Below are 25,420 nucleotides of genomic sequence, written 5' to 3' on the forward strand. Positions count from 1 at the left end.
CCTTTTTACCTATTAAAAATTATGTTGCTGTGAGCATTTATGTTTTATGTGAATATATATATTTAATTCTTTTATGTATGTACCTAGGAGTGAAATTGCTGAGTTATATGGTAAGTGTATAACATTTTGAGGAACTGCCAAACTTATTTTTCAATTCACTTGCCTCATTCTATATTACTAGTTGCAGTGTGTTGAGTTTGTTTCTTCACATTCTCACTAACATGAGTTATTATCTTTTTGTTACTTAACCATCTTAGTGGGTGTGATGTGATGTCTCATTGTTCTGCCTTGCATTTTCCTGATGCTGATGTTAAGGATCTTTTCATATGTTTGTTGTCCATCTGTGTTCATAATTTGTGTGCCTACTTTGTACAGATCTGGTGACTTAAATGGAGTTTTTGCTGTAGTACTGATACAGAAATTTCTCGTGTTATGTATTTGTTTCTTCTCAGAAAATTTTAGTTTTGTTTTTTACTTTTAAATTAAAGATTTCTTCATTTTTGATGTGACAAGTACAAGTTTTCTAAAACAGTAGTTTTCTAGCTGGGTTAATAGAGCTGTAAGTTCTATGGAATTGCCTTAGAATCCTGTACCCCTGCTCTCCACCAGATCAGAATTTCTTGAAGAACATAATAAGGAGTTAAAAATTAATTGTAGAAAGTTAGAAAAAGAAAACATAGAGGACTGGTATTTTTCCTTAGACTGTCTATAGTTTTCTTACTCTACATATTCTTTTTTTTTAAATATTTATTTCTTTATTTGAAATGAAGGGTGACAGGGAATTAAAAAATATTTTTCATCTGTTGGTTCCCTTCTGAAATAGTAGCAATAACCAGGGCTAGGCCCGGCTGAAGACAGAAGCCAGGAACTCTATCTGTGCCCCACATATGGGTGGCAGGGATCCAAGCACCTGGGTCACCTTCTGTTGCTGTCCTGGTCACATTAGCAGTGTGCTAAATTGGGAAACAAAGCAGCCAGGACTTGAACCAGCATTCCCGTGTGTGATTCTTAGCCTACTGTGCTGCAAAGCAAGACCCACTCTTGTTTTCTTATTTAAAGCAAAAGTATGGGAATTAATTGAAGGTCGCTCAGAATACAAAGTCTAAAATCTTTAAAACTAACAGTCCTTTTTAGATAGATATATACAGGTGTTTAAATTGAAGTAAAAATGCAGACACCAGGAAAACCCTGCTTGCTTCCTTTCTCTCAAATTCCTGCTGCCAGTGAATACAAATCATGAGGAATATTGAAAATGTATTTTGATATCAGTAAGCTGGAGGGTACTTAGAGAAATGCAACTAAGAAGATTTGCCTTGAATTCATTGAAAGGAACGTAGAAATGAATTTTAAAGTGATCTGCGCCCCCCCCCCCAGCTTGGCTCTTCTGAGTGTCTATAGAATAATACAGATAGTAATGAATTAAATAGAATTTCTCTTACTTTCTCTCTCTCTCTCTCTCTCTCTCTCTCTCTCGCTCGCTCGCTCTCGTAGTATGGTCTAAAAGTTAGTGGACATACAGTTGAATGCCATGAAAACCAAAATAGTCAGGGATAATATGAATAGATGCAATTGGATCTTTTGGAGAAAATTGTAATCTAGCACATTTTAACAGTTCTCCATAGTGCATTTTTCAACATGTTGTAGGAAATAAGAAAAATATTTCCAATGTGAAAGTAAATCACTTGACATAGATTCTTGGTTCTGCCAAGATAGATATCCTATTCCTCCAAGGTTTTTCCTCACAACTCAAGCACCTTACACGTAACATAGTACTCTGAAAATGATAAAAAAAAAAAAAGATAGACTGCCTGAAGACCTTGGGACTCATTAGAATAACACATATATGCCTCCTATATATCCTGAACATGGTGTTAGCAAAAGTATGCAATTAAAAACCAACCCAGTAGTCACAGAGTTCCAAGAAAAGCTTATTCTCTTTAGCTAAACAGTTGAGGAAAGGATAGCCTAACAAGATCAAACCTTTCTGGGTTTACCCTAGCCAAATACCACCACCACCACCACCAATGACAAAAAACCTACTAACTCCCGCCCCCACTCCCAAGCAAGTAAGAATGCTCTGTCTCCCCAGCCCACTGGTATTAGCTAGGGCTATCCAGTACCTAATCATCCATTCCTTGCCTTAAAAAAGCAGGTAGTTCTTTGGTTCCCCCTGCTGGTGGTTTTGGCATACTGTGCAGGGAGATGATCTTACCTGACCCCAACCCAACTCTATGTGAAAGGAGGCTGTGTATTTGCCAAGGTATTGTCGGTGGAATCCAACACCAATTTTAAGCCTCCACCCCAACCAAGAATTAATGAAACTTAGGAGGGGTTTGAAGCAGGGCTACTCCACACTAAACCTCTACCCTCACTCAGTATCAGCAGGACACAACAAGATGGATGAGATACTGTGAGATTCCAAACCCTGCTTCTCAGCTCCACTGATGTTAATGGGACCACTGGAGAGATAAACCTTATCTATAATGTGGTATATGACAGAAACAGCTGGTACTCTACTTCCCCTCTGCCCATTCCTGTAAGCCAGACTTTTGGAGGAGCTGAACTTTTGACTCTCTAGTGTGTACACACACACACACATACACACACGAGTCAGCCCAGCACTTTCCTCTTTCCTGTCATAGGTGAGAACCAGTAAGGAGTTGAGCTTACATCCCTACTCAGAGGCAACAAAGCAATGTTGCCCTACTTTCGCTAGAGCCTCAGGTAAAGCTGTACTTCCATCCCAAACAGTATGGCGTATTGCTCTACTTTTGAGGGTGTGTTGATGCACCCTGGAAGAAGTTCAGCATGCAAGTATACACCCACCTTCCCTTCGCATTATAACTCAACAGAAATTGCTCACTAAAAAAGACTAAATAGTGTCCAGGGTCTTATAATCTAATGTCTAAGATGTCCATTAGACATTGAAAAGTCACTTAAACTGAGAAACAGAAAAATCATATGAATGGAAAAGAATAACAGATATTTTTAAAAGAACGTGTTTTTAAAATATTTATTTAAGAGGCTGACAGAGATATATCCTTCATTCACTGGCACATCCCCCAAACACCAGCAATAGTGAGGAATGGGCCAGACCAGAGCCAGAAGCCGAAAACTCAATCCACATCACCCATGCAGGTGGCAGAGATGCAGCTTGAGCCATCAGTACTGCTCCCATGGTCTTGACCAGCAGGAAACCAGGAGCCAAAGCCAGGACCTGTACCCCACAAAGTACTCCATGGTGGGGTACAGATATCCCAACGGACATCTTAACTGTTGGGTTGAATACTCAAACCAGACCAGAATTTTGAAGCAGCCATGCTAAAAATAGAGAACAATGTCAAAGACAAATAAAAATGTACCTGAAAAGACAAAAGACAATTCTATGGACTCAAGAGACTGACTGAACCCCACATAAGATAAATACAAAGTAATCTATGCACTGAAATATCAAAACCAAACTTTTAGAAATAGGGAGTTATTGTTTAATAAGTGTAAATTTCCAGTATTGCAGAGTGAAAAGTTTTCATTACTGGTTGTTTCAAAGTACACTTGAGCATGGTTAAGATAGTGAGTTTCATGGGTATTTTCTAAGTTTTGAAATCATGCTTTTGAAAATTGAAGACAAAATCTTTAAAGCATCAGGAAAGAAGCAAGCTCTGCCATAGGGAATGATTCACATGGCAGCAGATTTCTTATCAGTCAGAAGGAAATAGCACACTATTTTTTAAATTCTGGAGAAAAAAAATGTATAATTTGTACCCAATGAAAATATCTTCAGAAAAGTGAAAAGAGAACAGTCTTAGATGTAGTAAAACTAGAAGAATGAGTTAGTTGAAGACCCTGAAGGAATGAATGGATTAAAGGTAGTTCTTGAAAGTGAAAGGAAAAATAGACTGGAGACATCAGAAGTAAAGAATAAAAATAACATGAACTCTGCATGGTTTCTTAAAAAAAAAAAAAACTGGAGCAGGAGTATTTCACAGCTCGCTCTATTAGACCAGTGCTACCTTGGTATGAAAACCCAAAGACAGTATAGAAAACCACAGACAAAAAAAAAAAAAAAACTAAAAAATTTAGGCACAGAATCCTCAAAAAAATAGTAGCAAAACAAATCCAGTTATATAAGAATTAAATACTGTGATCCAGTAGATGTTACAAAAAGTTAGTGATATAAAATGTTGATGGAAGATGCAGGAAACTTGGATCTCATACATTACTGCTGAGGATTCAAAATGGTGCAGCCGAATCTGGAAGATAGTTAGCCATTTATTAAGAAGCTAAACAAATAGTATGATTCAGCAAATGCATTCTTGGTCATTTACCAAATAAAAATGAAACCTAATTGTCCACATAAAAACATGCATATGTGTTCATTGCAGTCTTATTTATAAATCCAAAAATTAGAAAATGTCCTTCAGTGGGTAAGTGGTTAGATAATCTGTAATGCATCCATTCTGGGTAGCACTGTTCTGCAAATGAAAAAGAATTGATCATCAGTATATAAAACTTGGATGACTTCCAAAGGGTTTATGCTGAGTGGAAAAATATTTGCGTATTGTATAGTTTACTTAGTATGAAGCCTTTTTTTTTTAGTATGAAGCTTTTTAAAATTTTCTTTTAAGTATTTTTTTTATTCGTAAGACAGATTTGCAAGGAAGAAAGACAAAGATCGTCCATCTGCTGGACCACTCCTCAAATGGCCCAGATAGCTGAACTGAGCCAGTCTGAAGCCAAGAACCAAGAGTTTCCTCTGGTTCTCCCATGTGCATAGAGAGTCCCAAGGTTTTGGGCCATCCTTGACTGTTTTCCAAGTGGAGCAACTGGGACATGAACAAATACCCATATGGGTTACCTGCACTTACAGGTGGAAGATTCGCTAGTTAAGTTAGCATATCAGCTTCAGTGTGAAGTTTTTGATGTGGCAGAATTATAGAATTTGAGCATAGATTAGTGTTGCCAAGGATTAGGAAGAGGGGAGGGAAGGAAGAAGTTATGGTCATGAAAGGGTAATGTGAGGGAAGGAGCTTGGTGATGATAAATTGTTCAGTTTATTTACTGTGCTGATAAATACAAGTCATCTGAATGTGACAAAATGGAATAGAGTTTATACACTCAAATGAGTACTGGGAAAAAACCAGTGAAATCTGAATAAATTATAGTAATTTCAATTTCTTGATTTTTTTTTTAAAGATTTTATTTTTATTACAAAGTCAGATATACAGAGAGGAGGAGAGACAGAGGAAGATCTTCCATCCGATGATTCATTCCCCAAGTGAGCTGCAACGGGCCGGTGCTGAGCCAATCCGATGCCGGGAACCAGGAACTTCTTCCAGGTCTGCCACGCGGGTGCAGGGTCCCAATGCATTGGGCCGTCCTCGACTGCTTTACCAGGCCACAAGCAGGGAGCTGGATGGGAAGTGGAGCTGCCGGGATTAGAACTGGCGCCCATATGGGATCCCAGGGTGTTCAAGGCGAGGACTTTAGCCGCTAGGCCATGCCGCCGGGCCCTCAATTTCTTGATTTTAACAGCAGTTTGAGTCAGCTATTATCACTGGGATAAGCTGGATGAAGGGTGTATGGGACCTCTTATTTTTGTAACTTGTAACTGTGATCAAGGGTAAGGAGGGAAAGTTAAACATTAGATAAAATGTCTAGTCTCGATTAGGAATTTATTTTTAATAATTTTACTAAAAAGAACAAAATGGTATGCTCCTAAAAACTTAGACCAAATGCAAGTATCATACTTGATGGAAACATATTATAGTCACTATCATTGAAACTATGCTTGCTATTTTCACTTCAGTTTTACATATTAGAAAAATTATTTATGCAATTAGACAAAATCAGAGTGCTTGAAAGAAGGATAAGATTATTCATAGATGATTGCTTCGATAATCAAAGGAAATGTGAGAAGTTTGTTATTTTTTTTTAAAGATTTATTATTATTGGAAAGCCAGATATACACAGAGAAGGAGAGACAGAGAGGAAGATCTTCCATCCGATGTTTCACTCCCCAAGTGAGCCGCAACGGGTCGATGCGCGCCAATCCGATGCCGGGAACCAGGAACCTCTTCCGGGTCTCCCACCCGGGTGCAGGGTCCCAAAGCCTTGGGCCATCCTCGACTGCTTTCCCAGGCCACAAGCAGGGAGCTGGATGGGAAGTGGAGCCACTGGGATTAGAACTGGTGCCCACATGGGATCCCAGGGTGTTCAAGGCGAGGACTTTAGCCGCTAGGCCACGCCGCCGGGCCCCTGTTATTTATTTTTTTAAAGATTTATTTGTTTTATTGGAAAGTCAGATTTTTCAGTGAGAAAGAGAGACAAAGAGAAAGATCATCCACTGAATCATTCCCCAAATGGCCACAACAGCTGGTTCTGGTTGGCTTCTGAGCCAACCAGAAGCCAGGAGCCAGGAACCTCCTCCAAGGTCTCCCACACAGGTGCAGGGTCCCAAAGCTTGGGGGCACCAGGATTAAAACCCACACCCATATGGGATCCCAGCACATGCAAGGCTAGGACTTTATCCACTAGGCTACCACACGGGACCCCGAAAAGATTTGTTAAAAATTATGTTAGTTTAGTAAAATGGCATTGTACAAAATATTTTCAGGAACCAAGCTTTTTTGTTGAGCAGTCTGTATCAATTACAAATTATAGTGAAAAATTTCCTTTAAAATCACAACAAAAATGTTTGGAAATAAACATAACAAAACGTAAGACCTAAAGAAAAGTTCTGGATTACATTAAAGAATAATTTGAAAAATTGAGAGACAAGCTGTAATTCCTTAATATAAATTATTTTCAATAGGATTTGGGGTTAATTTTAAGAATTGAAGGTAGCTCTTTCCTCTATCTTGAGTGTATGCGGCTAGAATATTTGATATTTTCTTTTGATTTCTCTGAACTATTTTATAATGTATGTGAACAGTTAAGACTAACAACCTGTCATAAAATGCTCTGTTACTAAGCACTCACACTTAAATGTATAGCTAAATTAATCATGAAACTATAAAAAGTTTGGATTGTTGCTTCTTAAATTCACTTCAGTACTTCTCTACTATACTTTGTATGGAGATTTAGTTGATATTACACAAATGTTGTCAGATTGGTTAATATGCATCGCAGTAAATCCCACTGTGTTGTTTTACCTGCATGTATCAGTGTTGTCTTCTTTTGTCCAAAATGATGTGCATAAAACTGTGCAAGAATTCTTCAGTGCATTCATGGAACATGCCTATTAAAAAAGTATGCATGGACTTTCAAAATGTTATGCACCCAAAGTAGTTTATCTTTTAATTCCATTTTCCATGAGCTGTTTGGAAGTATCTTCGTGTAAGTTTAATTATTTGAAGTGATTAATAACCATTAACAATAATGTATAGTGTATTCAGCTTAGTAGACAGGTACATATCACTTGTCTTACACAGGAGAAAGCAGAGGTTCAAGTGATTTTGTTATAGTCAGTAAATAAAAACATGAAGTCCAGAATAGGAAGGCTTCAGTAAGCCTCTGGCAACCAGTCAGTAAATCACTGGGCTTGTATGTGACACTCAGCCAGCCCAAGTCATAGATTATCTAGAACTCGTGTTTATAGCCCTAGAAATGCAAGTGGACTCAGCAGTAGGGAACCTTTGTAGTACCAGGGTTCTTGTGGCCATTTGTAACAACATCTGCAAACCATACAAAATTGTCAACTTAAAAATTAGCCCACTGGGCCCAGCGAGGTAGCCTAGTAGCTAAAGTCCTTCCCTTGCATTCACTGGGATCCCATATGGGAGCCTGTTTCTGTCCCGGCTGCTCCACTTCCCATCCAGCTCCCTGCTTGTGGCCTGGGAAAGCAGTTAAGGACGGCCTAAAGCCTTGGGACCCTGCACCCACGTGGGAGACCTGGAAGAAGCTCCTGGGCCTGGCTCCACAGCTCCATTCTGGCCATTGTGGCCACTTAGGGTGTGAATCAGCAGATGGAAGATCTTCCTTTCTGTCTCTCCTTCTCTCTGTAAATCTGACTTTCTGATAAAAACAAATAATCTTTAAAAAATAGCCTGCTATAGATTTATTGAATTTCCAGTCTACCTGCACTTGCCTTGGCAAGGCCAGACCAAATGATTTCATGGGCCTTTTGAGACACATAGGCCGGATGTTCCTCACCCCTGCATAGAGCAAGAGACTCTTCAAAATCCTCTCAAGTATCAGTGTTGGCCATGTCTTCTGAAAAGGTGAGAAGGAGGAAAAAGAGGCTGACAGAAAATGCCAAACATGGCTGGGCACACTGGAGTACACCGCAACTTCTAATGTAGTTAGCTTCTAAATGTTATGGATTTGAAACCAATATTCATATTTAAGTCTTTTGCCCAAAGTCACTCCGATAGTAGAGAGCAAAGCCAGGCTTTAACATTGGATATGGCAGGCTCCAAAGCTTGTGATCTTTTCCCTACCCTGTGATTTCCATAGGAGTCATCCAAGGAGCCTATTGATTTTCTTTATGTAAAAAGCAGAAAGACAGATCTTCCACCTGCTGTCTCACTGTGCAAACGCCCACAGCAGCCATCAGTGCTGGACGAGGCTGAAGCTGGGAGCTGGGAACTCAGTCTAGGTCTCCACATGGGTGGCCAGGGTCCAATTACTTGAGCTGTCACCTGTTGCTTCCCAGGGTTCTTAGCAAGAAGCCATAATTAGCAGGCTTAGGACCTGAACCCCAGGCACTCTGAAATGGAATGCAGGCTTACCAAGTGACTTCTTAACATAAATAACCCACCCTTAAGATGCCTGTTTGAAAAATAAATACCATGCCACGGAGCTTCTGGAAATTGTGATTCAGTTTCATTTGGGGTTAGAGCCAAGTAACATACCTCAAGCAGGACTCTTCAGTAACTCTAGTCAAGCAGCAAGTTTGGGAAATGCTACCAGTTCTGTCGTGTGGAGTTAGTGGGGAGACATGTGTAGGATTAGGAGTAGAAAGAGGAGTTTAGAAATTGGCTCTTTATTCTTCTCTAGCAGTAAAATAAGAACAATAGGTTTGGATTGTGGAAATCATAAAATTGATTTTAGATTCCTTAACCTGTACAGAAATACTTCTTTTTATTATTTTTCTTTCAGGTGTCAGCATGATAAGTTATTTGGCAATATCTTTACACTGCTGAGCAAGTATATCACTGATGGGTATAAGTAAAACTGTTTTGAATCCAGAAGAGAGAGAAGGAATTAGAAATAACATAAAATACCGTTAAACATAGTCATTTCCTCAGGTTTAAAAACTCCCACTAAGTCTTAAATAACCTTAATTTGAAGCTTTAATTCCCAAAGTGATAGGATTATAAAAATTTCAAACAGGGAGAGCTCTCAGCCAAATATTTTATGGATAGAGAAACCACAACTCAGAGAGGCTTAGGGGTTTACCCACATTGAGAGGCTGACTATCAAATTCATGCTGGCCACGGTTCCATAGGACTCATAAGGATTGCAAATAAATGCTAGAAAAAGTATCTTTTTCCAATGCCATATCAGTTTTTAACAGTAAGTATAGTTTTAATTCATATCTACCACAACCCCATCCTATTTTCCATGTGGCAGGACTATACATACTTGAACCATCACCTGATTCCTCCCAGGGTGTGTGTGAGCAGGAAGCCTGATCAAAGCTCATCTGTGCTGATTATGATTAATAAAGAAATAAATGGAAGCATTTGCTCAGAAATTAATTGTCTTCTAATTAGTAGGTCAAGGAAATTGTAACAGCTATAATGTATTCACTGCCTGTTTTGTGCAAACTGCAGTATTGTGTTCTGTGTGTTTACTTATTTTATCTTGATCATTATTACCTTCCGAGATCAGGCGCGTTCAGGGTGGTATGGCCGTAGACAACAACAGTCTTGATCATTATTAAACCATGAGGTATGGTGTAATGTACATTGAAGCGAAAACAGTAATGCTGAAAATAAATACCATATCGAAAGGCATCTGTGCTCACTTTTCTCTATTCACAAAATGAAATCTTGTAATAAATATGGAGAAAACTTAGGATTTCTTCCTTAATATTACATGTTCTGAAAGTGTTCATTTGTTAAATGTGTACTTCAATATTTATGAGCTATATGACTTACGTATTTACAAATTTTAGGTCTACTTCATGGTCTATAATATGGTCAGTTTTTGTAACTTCATAGATACCCATATTTCTTTTACATAATAAAATGCAGTGTCAATCCTTATATAAATGATTTCAAATATTTTGTCCTTATTCATTAACACTGGATCATATTAGTGTGCTAAAAGTTCCCTATTTTGCTTACATGTATTTCATGTTACCGCTTCAAAAGCACCTGCTTTTGCATTTAATTACAAAACTAACTACAAGTCTGTGGTTTGAATGTATGATACGGTTATTACTATTCTAATGACTTTTTAAAAACATGTATGCTACTTATAGAAAAATCTTTAAAAATGGAAGGAATTAATACCTGTATGCTTACAGATATTATTATTTCATTATTAAAAGGTTTCTATGTGATTAGGAGTAGAGATTTTAGAATTAGATTCTGATTTGATTTGGGCTCTTATTAGTCTTATGCAGAATATTAGACTTTATTTGTATATTGAGCAAATATTTATTGAGCAGCTACTATGTGCCAGGCATTCTCTAGGGTCTAGGGACCATTGCTTCGAGAGATTGACCTATCTGTCTTGGCTTACTTTCTTCTTTAAATAAATTGATGATAGTGTCTCACAAAGTTGTTCGAGGCATCAAAAGTGTTACATGGTGCATAATATTTTCCTGCTGTGTGGCAAGAGATCAGTGAATGGTAACAATCATTATTAGTATGCTTAACACTAATTGTGTCTTCAGTTCAATAAAAATGATCATTTTAAAAAGCTAAATGTTTTTGGGCCCAACGCAGTGGCCTAGGCTATAGTCTTCACCTCATACATTCTGGGACCCCATATGGGCGCCGGTTCTGATCCTGGCAGCTCTGCTTCCCATCCATCTCCCTGCTTGTGACCTGGGAAAGCAGTGGAGGATGGCCCAAGGCTTTGGGACCCTGCACCCACATGGGAGACCTGGAAGAAGCTCCTGGCTCCTGGCTTTGGACTGGCTCAGCTCCAGCCGTTGTGGTCACTTGGGGAGTGAATCCTCTCTATTTATCTAACTGCAGTAAAAATAAATCTTTTAAAAAAAAAGCTAAATGTTTTTACCTTAGTCTGATTTTTGACATAAAGTACAAACTCCATGCTTTTCTATACTTGAGTTTCTCTTTAAATCAGTAAATGTTGTTTACTTTCTGAAAATTGTAACTGGACCTCACGTTTCTGTTATCAAACATTTCAAACAGAAAAGAGAGTAGTACAGTGAACCACAGTATCTGCCTAGTCCACCCCAGGGATTATAGACCCATGGCCCATCTTTCATTTCTACTCTACCTCCCTACTACTCACCCCACCCCAGTGTTCACACTCATTCCTGGCTCCAGTGAACTGTTTTAAAGCTAATCTTAGACATATCAATCCAGATATAATTGTTTGCATTTTATTTCTTTTTTTTAAAGATTTATTTATTTTATTGGAAAGTCAGATATACAGAGAGGAGGAGGAGGAGAGACAGAGAGGAAGATCTTCCGTCTGATGACTCACTCCCCAAGTGGTCACAACGGCTGGAGCTGAGCTGATCTGAAGCCAGGAGCCAGGAGCCAGGAGCCAGGAGCCTCGAGCCTCTTCTGGATCTCCCACGTGGGTGCAGGGTCCCAAGACTTTGTGCCATCCTTGACTGCTTTCCCAGGCCACAGAGAGCTGGATGGGAAATGGGGCTGCCGGGATTAGAACCAGCACCCATATGGGATCCTGGTGCGTACAAGGTGAGGACTTTAGCAGGTAGAATACCGCACCGGGCCCTGCATTGTATTTCTTAAAAGATAATTCTTTCTAAAGCACATACCCACTACATCATCATTGCCCATAAAATGTAAGTGATTATATAATAGCATTTGATATCCAGCAAGTCACTCTTTATTTTATGTTTTATTTAAAATTTTATGTATCCTGCATTATTACTTTTGGAATAAATCGTCATTCCATATTTTAAATTCTTTCCCTGTGGGTTTAATTTTTTTCTTGCCATATGTATTGTTTTGTTTGAGAAGGTTGTGAAATACAGAAGGAAGAATTATGGAGAAAGACATGGGTTTGCCATTTACTAATTAACTTGCTGAGCCTTGATTTCCTCAACTGTAAAAGAGGAATAATTATGCCTACTTACCGTGTTCTTAGAGTTGAATACAGTGATTGCGTAGATTACTATGAATATTCTTTGCCAGTTATTTTGGACTATAATAAATGTCTGTTCTTTCTATTTTGTGAGTTTTCAAAAATATTCTCAAATTTCTATTTATTAGATAATCCCTGAAAATAGTGTATTTAAAATATCGTTTTAGGAAAAACTTTTTTTTTTTTGGCTTCTTCCACTGTTTTGAGCTCCCATTAATTTAGTCTAAAGTTGCAAATATCCTAAAATGTTTTTTCTATTAATCATTTACACAAAAAACATACACAAATATATAAACACATATGTTCTTTATTAGTAACAATTTTTCTTTTAGTGGGATTAATCATTATATTTAGTTATTTCTGAATATAAAGTTGGTGTCAGAGTACTTCCCCAGTTCGTTCCTACCTCCTTATTTCTGAGCTCTTTGATTTTCCTTTGACGGAGGAGCATACGTTTGGACAATTTGTGTATAATATACTTCTGGAATGGTGATATTTTATAACACTTTACAGCTCTGAGGATAATTTATTGTGACCTTTGTACCTGAAGAACTAGGATGAAGTATGAAGTTCTTAGATCCTAACTTTTTCCTTTCAATTCTCTCAAAGTCATTACTTCATTGTCTTCCAGCATTTTATTATTGCAATGGAGAAATCTGAGGTCAATCTGCTTTTAGTTCCTTTGAAATAACCTATTTTTTTCTGCTTGTATGCTTATAGGATTATATCTTTATCCTTGAAATTTAAAAACCTTTGCCAGGACATGTCTTGGTGTTGATGATCTCTGTCGAACCTTGTCAGTCTCCAGTCTCAGGTATTTTTTTCAGAACTGGAAAATTTTCTTATACTTTGAATTGACTGAACTGCTCTGTGTTTTTCTTTAGGAACATCTGTTATTACTAGATAATTTTGATGTCTGTCCTCCATAGTTTTTTCATCTTTGCTTGCTTTTTTTTCCTCCCATTGTTCAAGTTTGTCCTTCGTGGCATGGATTCTGTTTTCTGCAGTGTCAATTCTAATATCTGCTATTCACAATGCAAATTTAATTTTAGCTACTGTGTTTTCATTTCTTTATATTTATCTCGACATACTCCTGCTTCATCAGCAGAATTCCGCATAGGGATACACTTTTAAATCATGAGCTGGAGTCAGGCCTGAAATTTACCTATCTTCTGAGGCCTCAACCACAGGACCAGAAAAAAAAGCTTCAGCTTCTGAAGGAGTCCGCATAAAATTGAACTGTGGGTACAACCTAGTTCAGAAAGTGGAGCAGGCTTGGATACTAGGCCTTTAGAAGCCAGATGAATAGCAAAGCAGGCATAAGGGTACCTTAAGTAGAAAAAAACCCGGATTTTTCTAATTACATTTATTGCTTTTCTAAAAATAATGAAAATTACCTGCATATAATTTTGAAAATATAGTACAAAGAAGAAAACTCTATGCCAGGTAACTACTGATAAGATTTGGTGTGTTTTGCTGGTTACGTGCACCCGTGTTGGGAGGGGAGTGCAAAATTGTGGTCATACTATATGGTTTTGTACCTTTTCTGACTGACTCTTGCAAGCATTTTTTGCATCTCTTTTTTTCTTTGAGGCCCTGATTTTAACCATTGCATAGTATTCCTACATTTGAATAGATGTCTTTTGGTTTATTTTACCAGTCCCCTGTTGGTCACTTAGATTGTTTTCTATTTTTCAGTATAATGAGTATGATGACTCTCACTGTACATAAGTCTTTATGCACATCTCTGATATTTCCTTAGGATAAATGAGGAGCTGATTCTTAATCCTGTCACATTGGTAAGGATTATATACATTCCTTATTAAGAATATAAAATGCTTGTTTCTTATTGTTTCAATGTGATTGCATAGACGATTCTTTGGATTCCAAACATTTTGGTGGTATCTTAACCAGTTGAGAGAGGTTTCTGATGCCTCCTACTCAGCACCTTCGTGAAGAAACTCCTGTCTCTTTGGCCAGGAAGACCACTGCTATTATCAGGGAATTTGGAAGGCCGAGATTTACAGGTGGAAACTTGAGACTGAATAAAAAAACGGCAGCATGCTGCTTGCTCATTCCTACAGCTCGGGTCTGCGTACTGATATGCTAGGGCTCGGACCCTTTCATCTCTCCTTCCTGTTATTTCAAACTAGTGTTATCTGTTAGAAAGTCTTTTTTTCCCCAGTATTCTTGTGTACATTTAACTTGAATTTAGGATAATGTCAGAAGATGATATATTCTACTAAGTTGAAGGTAGTGTTGTATCAGTCACAGTTCATTTTTCAGTCCTAGTATACTTGCACATAATAATCTGAAAAATATTTTTTTGTTTTATATTTTCTTAAGATGTACCAGAGAGCAGCCTGGAAATGGGCATTATTTGAACATGTCATTATAACAAAACAATTGGCTTGGTGGAGTTGCTTAAAATACTTTAATGGCTATCCTTATTTTTAACAGATTAGAATTTCCCTTAAAATACTTAGGAATAATCTAGAGATCGTGAAACCATGATTCAGAATTACTGGCTAAATTATTCTTCCTCTTTAAATCTGGGAGATGATGTTAAGTACAACACTGAAAGTTATCTTGAAAACAATTCCTGCTGAAGTTTAAGCAGTCTCCTTTAATCTGTTTTGTTCTGATGAGGCCCATATTGTAGGTTATCCAGATTTGTGACTTTTTACACATTTCAAACTAATGTAGTAAAGCATGATTAGCATTTCCTAACCTTTCCCAGTATTTTGCATCTTATTTGCATATGTACAATCTGCCAAGCTCCACAGTTTTTTGGCTGGCAGACATTGTGGTAGAATGAGAGAGGATAAATACATTTGCCTTACTCCCAAACTATATTTGCTCCATAGTCGTTCTTTAGGCATATTCTGTAAAATTATAGTGTATACGAGCAATCTCTTCCACCTTGTTTGACAGGAGATAGACTGCAAGTGGTGGAACAAGTATCTCAACACCCTCATGTACTTCATTGCATTACATCTTTAGAAGTTATATGAAGAAATGCAAATATTATGTAACCAGTTTTACACAGAAGAGGAAAAGAGAAGTAGTAGTTACTAGGTCCCTGGGTCCTTAACTGACAGCTGCCCTCCAAGGTGGATACTACATGGATCTTATAAATAAGAAGGCAGTGCTCAAGAAGTTCAAGAACTTACCCGTGCTCAGGGAGCTACATCAGTAGGTGACAGCGTTGGGAATGCAGCCTGGTATCGGCCAGCTTCAGCACACATTTATCTATTTGTTTCTTAGAAGTAGAGAAGCATGCATTTCTTTGTCTAATGGTGCAGAGTACAAATGTGGAGGCCAACTGAAAATTGGAAGCTAACTTCAGAAGTAACTTTGTGCTCATTTCTAGTAGATACTGTTTTAATCCTTGTTTTCATGAAGTGCTACAAAAGGCTTGTTAAAATAAAGGTGCTTCTTTTTTTAATAGAAAAAGCTTTGTGAGGTTTTTACTGGTATGTAGGATAGCATTAGGTTTCATGTCTTGCTGCATTAAAAATAAAGATGCTCAAATTTTTAAATCTGCCAAACTCAGAAAGGAAGTCACTATTTTTTCAAAAGTTGAATGGAAAATACCATCTTGATCGTGTTTCACTTACTTTATTTTCTCAAATAGCTTTGTTGTGTATACTGTTAATTAGCTGAATCAGGTGATAGATTTGGAATCCAATCTGCAGACACTAGGCACTGGGTCAGAACTGGAAAGGATGGAGCAAAAACTTAAGATTTTATTCCTGGAAGTAAGAATAATAATAGGAGCAGGAAAGGGGATGCAGAGCTTTGATGCAATGTGAGCAAAGAGGACAATGACAAAGAAGACAGAAGGCTAGTATCTGACTCAGTAGTGTGTTGTGGTCATTCCAAAATATTGCTTATGTGAACTGTATTAATGTAAATTTATTATCTGGGACGAGGGACCCTGCATTGGTCCTCCTGCCAAGATTGTAATGTAATTGCATCTAATTCTATCTAATACCCGTTAAGATGAGTTAGATGAGTTAGAGCATGCTGAGAAAAAAGACTGATGATGGATCTCATTTTGTCTTGGAGAAACATTTTAAAGGAACTCAAGTTATCTAGAAAAGACAAGAGTTGGAGTGGTTTATAGTCATAGATGTAGATTCATTTTCAGTGACTTTGTTGCTAACATACAGACTTGTTAGTCATTTTTTAGTAATCTTTAATGAAATTTATGGCTGAGTAAAGTTACTATATAATGAATTTTTGTAGCAGATGGTGCTTTCTATGAGACTATTAGCCTTAGAGTGTTCAAGTATAGGTGAGAAGGGGCTAGAAAGAGTATGTATGTATGTGTTGTTCGTAGAAGAGATTTTCTTCTTTTTTTAAATATTGGTTGGTTTAGAAACTCAGCATTACAAAGCGGGAGAGACAGATCTTCCATCCACTTTTTTCCTACTTAGATGTTTACAATGGGTGGGGATGGGTCAGGCCAAAACCAGAAGTCAAGAACCTCAAGGGGTCACTCACATGGATGGCAGAGGCTCAAACAGTTGGGCTGTCTTCTAATACTAATCCAGGCCATCAATAGTGAGCTGGCTCAGGGGTGGAGCAAATGGGACATGAACTGGCACGCATAAGGGATGCTGGCACTGTCTGAGGTAGCAGCTTTAGTCGTTCAGTCACAACAGCAGCTCCAGTAGAGAAGAGTTTCAAAAAGCTGTATCAGTCTTAAAGCTGGAATTTTTTTTTTTAAATATTCTAACATCAAAAGGATTTTACTTTATCCCCATAAAGCCACCTCACTTTAATAGTAGAGACTTGCAGTGGTACAGCTCTTAACACTATTTAAAATATGTTCTTAGGAGTTACCTGTTTTGAGCTTTCATAGACCAAGCGAATATTCCCATTTTGAATAAAGCAATAGAGCACATCTGAATTGCTCAAAATCATAAAGCTTTAAATAAGTGGAAAACCCGGATTGTACCTCTGGTCTGCTAAGTCCAAGTTCAGTGCTATTTCTGTTATACTAATTTGCTTTAAAAATAAGTTACAAGTTGTGATACTTGCTTTGCATACATGAAAATCACAAGGAACAGATGGTTCTCAAATTTTATTCCTATGGAAATGTAACTATAGCTCAAATTAAACCAAGAGTTCTATAAACCCAACAATGTGGAATCATTGATTATCAGATCTATGTTACTGGAAAAAATTATTTATTACTAGTGGGATAATCTATTTAATGATGCCATTAATTTAGTAAAAATAACAAATGCAGGAGAGATAACAGATTGGTTGGCCATAAGTGAGGTAACTGAATATTGGACATAATCAATATAGCAAACATCAGTGGTTTATTAGGTGCAAGATACTATGCTTAGGATTTTATAGCATTTATCTCATTTCGTCTTCACAAAAATCCAATGATGGTAAAACTTTATATTCTCAGTATTCATATGAAGAAGCTGTAGCTAATATGGCTTAATTAACCTGTTCAAGGCTTTGTAACTAGTAGTATAAGAGTAGGAATTTAAGTATATGTGTCTGACTCCAACATCTTAAAAGCTGGTTTGTTTCTTTGGTACGCTTGGATGAAAACAGTCAGCAATCAGTTGCATCAATGGCCGAGGCTTTTAGGGGAGAGCAATGTCCTAGAGGCATTGGGTCTTCTTACCGTAGAGCTAGTATGCAATATTGTGATTTCTAAAAACGTCTTAGGGACATCTTTTATACTAGCCCACCCTCTTTTCCTGCATTTTGACACTGTTTTGGTGCTCTCTAGTGTTTTACAGGCATTCTAATAACCTAGGAACATGCACTCTGAGTAGGTGAAAAATGAAAAATGCCCTTTGAATAGGTCATTAGACCTTCTGGGATGGGGGGTGTCATGTTTTACTTTTTCTCTAGTGCCTAGAACATTAGCATGAGTGCAATGGAATGAGCAAATGAATAGTCAATAGGGATAGGAAGAAGAGGAGAGAAGTTTAAAATCAGAGCAGCTGCCTCATGCGGAGTATGGACTGATGGATGGAGTACTTTTTACATCATAGTTGCTGTTACTCCAAAGGAAGTGAGATGTTAGATGTTAACTTACTAACAATTAATCAGGCTACTCCCTTTTCCAATAAGAGAATGAAAGAAGGCCCCTATGTGTTCTTGATTTCTTGGTTTTTATTTTTTTTAATTACACAAGTAATAATACTCATTGAAGATATTGTAGTCACCTTAGAAAATTCAAGTAAACAAAAGCAAATAACATTTAAGATTTCTAAAATTTTACCACCCAGATAGCCACTGTTAACATTTTGGTGTATATTCTTCCAGAATTTTCCCATACAAATATATACATTGAAACATGTATATATTTATTTAGAATGGGATCATTATAATCCATATTGTTTTGTAAACTGCTTTTTCACTTATTACATGTGACTGTCTTTCCATGTCAGTGAATTTACATTTTATCATTTTTAATGATCGCATAGTATTCCATTATGGATGTGCATTAAATATAACTAGTTCTCTGTCAGAAATTTAGGTTTCCAATTTGGAGTTCTTTTAGGAAAAAAATTATGGTGAGCATTCGTATATGTACATCTTTGTACACTTGTCAGCTTTTTTTAAAAAACAGGAGTAGAGTTGATGGGACCTTTCAAAACTGTCTGTGTAGTGGTTTTGTTTTGCATTTAATAGATGAAGAATGCCTTCCTGGAAGGTTGTGCTGATTGACATTCTCCAACAGTATACCCTCAATGCGCACTTCCCCTAGACTCTTTCAGCACTGGCTCCTACTTAGTTATTTGTTTCCTTATATAAATCTTTACCAGTTTGAAAGACAAAAGCAATCTTTGTTTTAATTGCATTTAATTAGCACCAAGGCCGAACTCTTCCCTTACTGCTCATTTTTTTTGAGCTTCCTCATTTTTTTCTTACAGGTTTGTAAAAGCTCTATGTATTGAGGATAACAACCTTTTGTCTTACGTTGCTTCGTTTTGTAGTTAGTTTGTCTTTTACCTTTTTGTGTCTGGCAGAAGTCTTAAACTTTTATGGATTTAAATGTCATTTTTCCCTTATGATTTCTGCTCTCTTTACCCCGTTAATATTATTGGCATATAGTTTAGTACCTTATTTTTGACATTTAAATGTTTATAATCTACCTTGAATTTATGTGGAGATCAAAAATTTCTATGATTAATTAATCAGTTGCTCTGATTAATTATCGGTGGAGTTGGAATGTAGGATGTGTCTTACCATACAGAGTGATGCAAATGTTTGGTGAGGCTTAAGTAAGGCTTAAGTATTATACCTAACTATTAAGTTAAAGAGCTCACCTAGCAAGGTAATTTAGCATTTACCATACTATTTCCATGGAAAACTGTTTTTGTAATTTCAAATAGCTTACAAAGTCACTATGAGAGCTTCACCTGCTGCAGATTTCAGACTGCGTACTTACATAAGTGATTCTGTCTCAGTAAAGCCCCTCAGGAATGCAAATATTCCTGAGCAGTTTGGGTAGGGGAGGGATTTATCTTCATTTACCTTTGAATTGAGTTCTGCTTTAGTAACTTGCTACTTGCTGTACTTTTCACAGAATGGACAGCAAATTATGGATGAGCCTATGGGAGAGGAGGAGATTAATCCACAAACTGTAAGTAAAACACTGTGTCGCAGGAGGTATAGATGAATCACATACCATAATGCAACTGAACAAAGTAATGACTTTAGTCTTAGAAACTTGTTGATGTTTTCACATTAATTTTACCAAAATACATTCTCAAATAGTTCAGTAAGCTTCCTGAAAGCACTTGATGAGACTGATTTTAAGAGAATGACAAAACAAATTGCTTTGTATTGTTGAAAGTTTCTCATTAGTGTCATAAAGCTTATTTTTACAAATTAAACTGACCATAAATTAATTGAACTAAAACTTTTTAAGCATCTTACTTTACAGAAGAACTATTTAATGTAGAAGGTAGATATTTACCATTTCTTCAAAAAACTTTTTGGTTACTCTGAATCCCCATTTTGCACAATAGCTCAATTTTAGTTCTTTTATTATTCACTACATGAGACAATTATTGGTGAATGTTTACAAAATGTGTATTTTGCACCTTGGTCTTTTCGCTACATGAGACAATTATTAGCGTATATTTACAAAATGTATATTCTGCAGCTTGATCTTTTCACTTGCTGTGTTTAGCAATTTTAAGACAGTACGTATAGATTAGTTCTTGTTTAAATGGTTACACAGTATTCTATATTATGTAAATCCTATAATTCACGTAGTTTCCCCGTTTTGTGAAGTTGTGTTTCACTGGCATAATCTTAGAAAAGGATGTGCTAAATAGATAGGTCATTTTTTGAAAAAAAGATGTAGTGGAATAAAGAATATAAACATTTACATCTCAAGATATTACCAAAGTGCATTCCAAAAAGATTATGAAAGTTTCAGTGTACAGGAGTACCTGTTTGATTCTGACAATGTCCATATTCAACACTGGATATAATCAGAAAATATACAACATACAATGGGTTCTCATTTTAATTTGCATCTCACTTGATGATTAGGTTTAATATACATGCCTTATTGGTCTTTATGTTTTGTTTTGCTCAGTTTTCTTTTGCCTAATTATTGTCTTCTTGCTTGGAAGCGTTTCTGTGTATAATCTGAATATTAACTCCATGTTTCTTGCATGTCTTGCAAATGTTTTTTCTCTCTTTTTTAAAATATTGTTTTTTTAAGATTAACTTGCTTTAAAGTCAGAACTACAGAGAGAGGGGGAGAAGCCAGAGAGATCTCCATTCCATTGGTTTATTCCCTAAATGGTGCAGTGGCCAGAGTTGGGTAAGCTGAAGCCAGGAGCCAGGAGCTTCCTTTGACTCCCACATGGGTGTAGGAGCCCAAGGCCTTGTCCCATCCTCTGCTGTTCTCCCAGACCATCAGCAGGGAGCTGGATGGGATGTGGAACAGCCAAGACTTGAATTGGCATCCGTATGGGATGCTGGCACCGCTGCATGCTGAGGATTAGCTTGCTGTGCTATGCACGGGTCCGTCGCCACCCCCCTTTTTAAATCTTGATTTTTGTGTTTTTCATTGTATATATCTAGAGATTTTAATTGTTACCTTTTCTAAGTTATTAATTTTTATTTCATTATGATTTATTTTTTATTTAATTGAGAGATAACACAGCTCCCATCCAGTGATTTATTTCTTTAATGCTTGTGACAGCAAGGGCTGGACCAGGTGAAATGCAGGGGCTGGGAACTCAATTTAGAGCTTCTAAATGGATGGCATGGAGTCCACTACTTGCGCCATCACCACTGACTGCAGCATTCAGATTAGCAGGAAGCTGGAGTCAGGAGCCAGAACCAGATGTCGAACTCTAGTACTCCAAGATGGGATGCAAGGGTCTTAATTGCAAGGCTAAACACCTACCCCTTTTCCCACATTTTTAGTATTTCTGAAGTTAGAATGCTTATTGTAAGTAATGGCGTGACACATTTTTAATTGAGAGTATTTATTTTCTTTTATAATGGTATAGTAATTATGTTGTTAGGTTACACCAAAAATGTAATATCAAAAAATTAAGTCCCTCTCTAGTGAGTTAAATGAGTCTGTAAATTAAAATATCCCACTAGAAGCTTATAAAAGAAATTGCTGCTCTCAGGAAGACCTACATTGTTTTAAAAGATTTTAGCATTTTTATTTGAAAGGCAGATTTACAGAGAGGAAAAACAGAGAGAGTGATCTTCTATTTGCTGATTCACTTCCCAGATGACTGCAATGACTGGAGCTAAGCCACTCCAAAACCAGGAGCCAGGAGCTTCTTCCAGGTCTCTCACATGGTGCAGGATCCCAAGGCTTTGGGCCGTTCTCGACTGCTTTCCCAGGCCACAGGCAGGGAGCTGGATGGGAAGTGGGGCAGCCAGGACATGATCCAATACCCATGTGAAATGATGGCACTGTAGTTGGAGGATTAGCTTGCTGTGTCACTGTGTATGCTCTGCTAATGGGAAACACAACAGAAGATGGCCCAGGTACTTGGGGCTCTACACCCACAAGGGAGACTCAGAAGAAGCTCCTGGCTCTTGGCTGCTGACTTCTGGGGAATTAACCAGTGGATAGAAGATATTCTCTCTCTCTCTTTCTCCCTCCCTCTCTCCCTCTTCACCTGCCTCCCCCATCACCCTCTCTCCTTCTTACCTATTCTATTCCTCTCTACCTCTCTCTAACTCTGTCTCCAACAGTCAAATTAAAAATTTAAAGCTTTCAGACTTATTTTAAAAACATATATAAGGAATTAGATGTAGGAATAATATTTACTTCTTTAACATGAAGGTTAGAAGACAAGGAGTGGAGCCTTTAAAGTGCTTAGTGAAAATGATAGCAAGATATTTTCAAACACGTACCTGTTTTAGGAAGTTGCTGGAAAAATCTCCACCAGCTTTAGAGGATTGTTACAAAAAAGAGACCCGAGATTCAGGAAACACTACAAGCATGTGAGGAAAGTTCTTCCCGTTATAATGAGTAAAGGAAACTGAAACAAATGAAATTATTCAGGAGGCTTGTACAGTGCCCACTCTAGATGAAAGCATCGTGATTGCAGAAAGTCTGCCTCCAGATACAGCTGGGTAGGGAGAATCGAAGTTGTGAATGTTCCTATAAATTTGAGTATTAAAAATTCACTTGAGGGCCTAGCGCGGTAACCTAGCAGCTAAAGTCCTTGCCTAGCATGCACCGGGATCCCATATGGGTGTACCTGTTCATATCCCATTAGCGCTGCTTCCCAGCCAGCTCCCTGCTTGTGGCCTGGGAAAGCAGTGGAGGACAGCTCAAAGCCTTGGGACCTGCACCCACTTGGGTGACCTGGAAGAGCCTACTAGCTCCTGGCTTTGGATCGGCTCCAGCCGTTGCAGCTGCTTAGGGAGTTAATCAATGGACAGAAGGGCTTCCTCTCTGTATATCTGCCTTTCCAGATACTCACTTGAATTTCCAGAAAAATTCACTTGAGTGGCAGTTGCTGAGTGGGAAGACTTTGAGATAGAAAAAAAAATGCAAAGAAACAAAGAAATTATAAACTTGAGAGATAAAAGCTGTACATGAGAAATTAGCGAGTACATTGCATTGTAATGTGATTATACAATGTAATGAGTACATTACTACAGTGGTGAATAATGCTTTGTAAAGGCATAATAGTTGTAAAGACTAAATCTTGATGTAACCAAAATGGGTGATATTATAAGTGCTAAGTCATCTATAATAGGCTATTTAAAGGTAATATCTGAAATTGATGACACAAGAAAGTAGCATAAGGTTATATTCATCAAGTACAGAGAAACATCGGAGGGAACAATGGAACTGGAAAAAGCTGGAAAGGGACAGCAGAAGCAGAAGCCATTACTGCTTTCTCCTTGTAACCCTTTTAGCAGGTTTTTTTCCTGATACTTTAATAGTTGATAACTTTTAAAAAGTAGTTGTAACTGGTGTGATCACAAAAGACATACAATAATCTGACTTTTGAGAAAAAGTTGCAGGGTTTTGAGAAATAAGTACCAGTATTTGGATTAAGACAATCTTGTGGGAAAGTGGTATACATGAAAACAATAGAAGGGCTTTGGGATGTGTTGAAGTAGCTATATTGGTTGGATCATTCTTAAAGTGGAACCTGATTTCTCCTGAACATAAAACACCTTCACTGAGACCAGTTTCCTGTGAATCAGTCATGTGCTAGCTCTTGAAAGTACCCCAAGTTTCCCTCTCTGTGATAGAGCCATCTTGTTGTGGTTGGGTTTTCCCTTCATGCCGCCTGTCTCCTGGCTTTTGTTCCTTGCCCTGAGATTTGCCTGTCTCTTCGACCAACTTCTCTTTTACTTCCATTTTGAAGTTATATGTCTTTCTAATTTTTATTTTTTTTTTTGCTTTAAAAAGGTTTAGTCCTTTCCTATCTTTACTCACCTGACAAACTTTATTTCCTCAGTGTACCTCAGAAATAGAACATATATCTAATAGAATTGATCTACAAGAGAAGATTGACACGGTCGCCACCTTACCTCATCTGCCCCCCCAGGAATGTTTTCTTCTTACTCCACATTTAAGTGCAGTTAGTTGAATTTCTCACACAGTTAACTCACTGCAGCCAGTATCTTTTGTTCTCCATTACCTGCCAGAAAGGCTATATTGTGTTTCTTCTGGATTCCCATGTGGCTGGGCAGAGGCATTGCCTCTAGCAGAAGGCAGAGTATCCCATATAGCATCTCAAGCCAAGGTAGCTTTCCCCTTTTTTCCCCCAAAGAATTATTTATTTGTATTGTAAAGACACACTTACAGAGAGAAGAGACACATTTTTCCATCTGCTGCTTCATTCTCGAAGTGGCTGCAGCAGCTGGATCTGAGTCGATCCAAAGCCAAGAGCTGGCAGCCTCCTCTGGGTCTCCCATGCAGGTGCAGGTTCCCAAGGCTTTGGGCCATCCTCTGCTGCTTTCCCAGGCCACAAGCAGGGAGCTGGATGGGAAGTGGAGTGACCAGCACATGAACCGAGACCCAAAAAGAATCCTGGCACTTGGAGATAGAGGATTAGTAAGTTGAGCCATTGCAGGCCAGCCCTAGGATAGCTTTCTGCACTCCAAAATTTTCTGTCCTTTCTCAGCTGGCTGGTGGACTCCTTGGTCTTTTCTATGCTAGAGAAATAGGGAGCCTTGATTATAGAGATCTGTTGAATCATCAAAGAATCATTAAAGCAGTTTCCCACTTGGTGGGGAGATAATCTTTTAGCGGTTGTTGCAATACCAGGCACCGGTCCTTCTGAGGCTTGAGAACTGAAAGAAACAAATGTTTCCAGCCCCAAAAGCATGAGTGTTCGTCTTCCTGTCTTCTCCCTTCCAATAGGCTGGCCTTTCTCAAAACCATTCATGGGGTAAAGTATCCCCCAGTAGGAACTAGGATGAAAGTAGCCAGTAATTTTGTGGTCAACAATTGTCCTGAGTTCGACAAAATGGTGAAATGATTTGGCTTTCCTTGGGCTTGATCATTTGACCCTTCTGTTCCCTTTGTCGTATATTTCTGATGACCATGAAACATTAATTACTCAATAACATCAACTTTGTAAATTTACATTATAATCCATAGTGCTGTATTTATCACATCAGCCTTTATGAGTTTTTTTTTTAAATCTTCCACCCA

At 37.8% G+C, this 25,420-nt stretch overlaps 1 protein-coding gene across 4 annotated transcripts in view; it reads left to right on the top strand.

Annotated features, from left to right (window-relative positions):
- RPS6KA3 (ribosomal protein S6 kinase A3) overlaps positions 1–25,420 on the top strand; it is a 102,894-nt gene that overhangs the window by 11,793 nt on the left and 65,681 nt on the right. Inside the window, exons 1-3 of one of the 4 annotated variants that reach the window (XM_058658444.1) lie at positions 12,564–13,072; positions 13,957–14,057; positions 19,832–19,888. In XM_058658444.1, coding sequence (XP_058514427.1) covers positions 19,847–19,888 — 42 coding nt within the window. In that variant the 5' untranslated portion in view covers positions 12,564–13,072; positions 13,957–14,057; positions 19,832–19,846. Of the gene's footprint in view, positions 1–12,563; positions 13,073–13,956; positions 14,058–19,831; positions 19,889–25,420 lie in introns of those variants that run through there. The other 3 variants (XM_058658445.1, XM_058658446.1, XM_004587809.4) reach the window with 3 other exon arrangements.

The sequence above is a fragment of the Ochotona princeps genome, chromosome X (genome assembly GCF_030435755.1).
Source record: "Ochotona princeps isolate mOchPri1 chromosome X, mOchPri1.hap1, whole genome shotgun sequence".
Classification (NCBI taxonomy): domain Eukaryota; kingdom Metazoa; phylum Chordata; class Mammalia; order Lagomorpha; family Ochotonidae; genus Ochotona; species Ochotona princeps.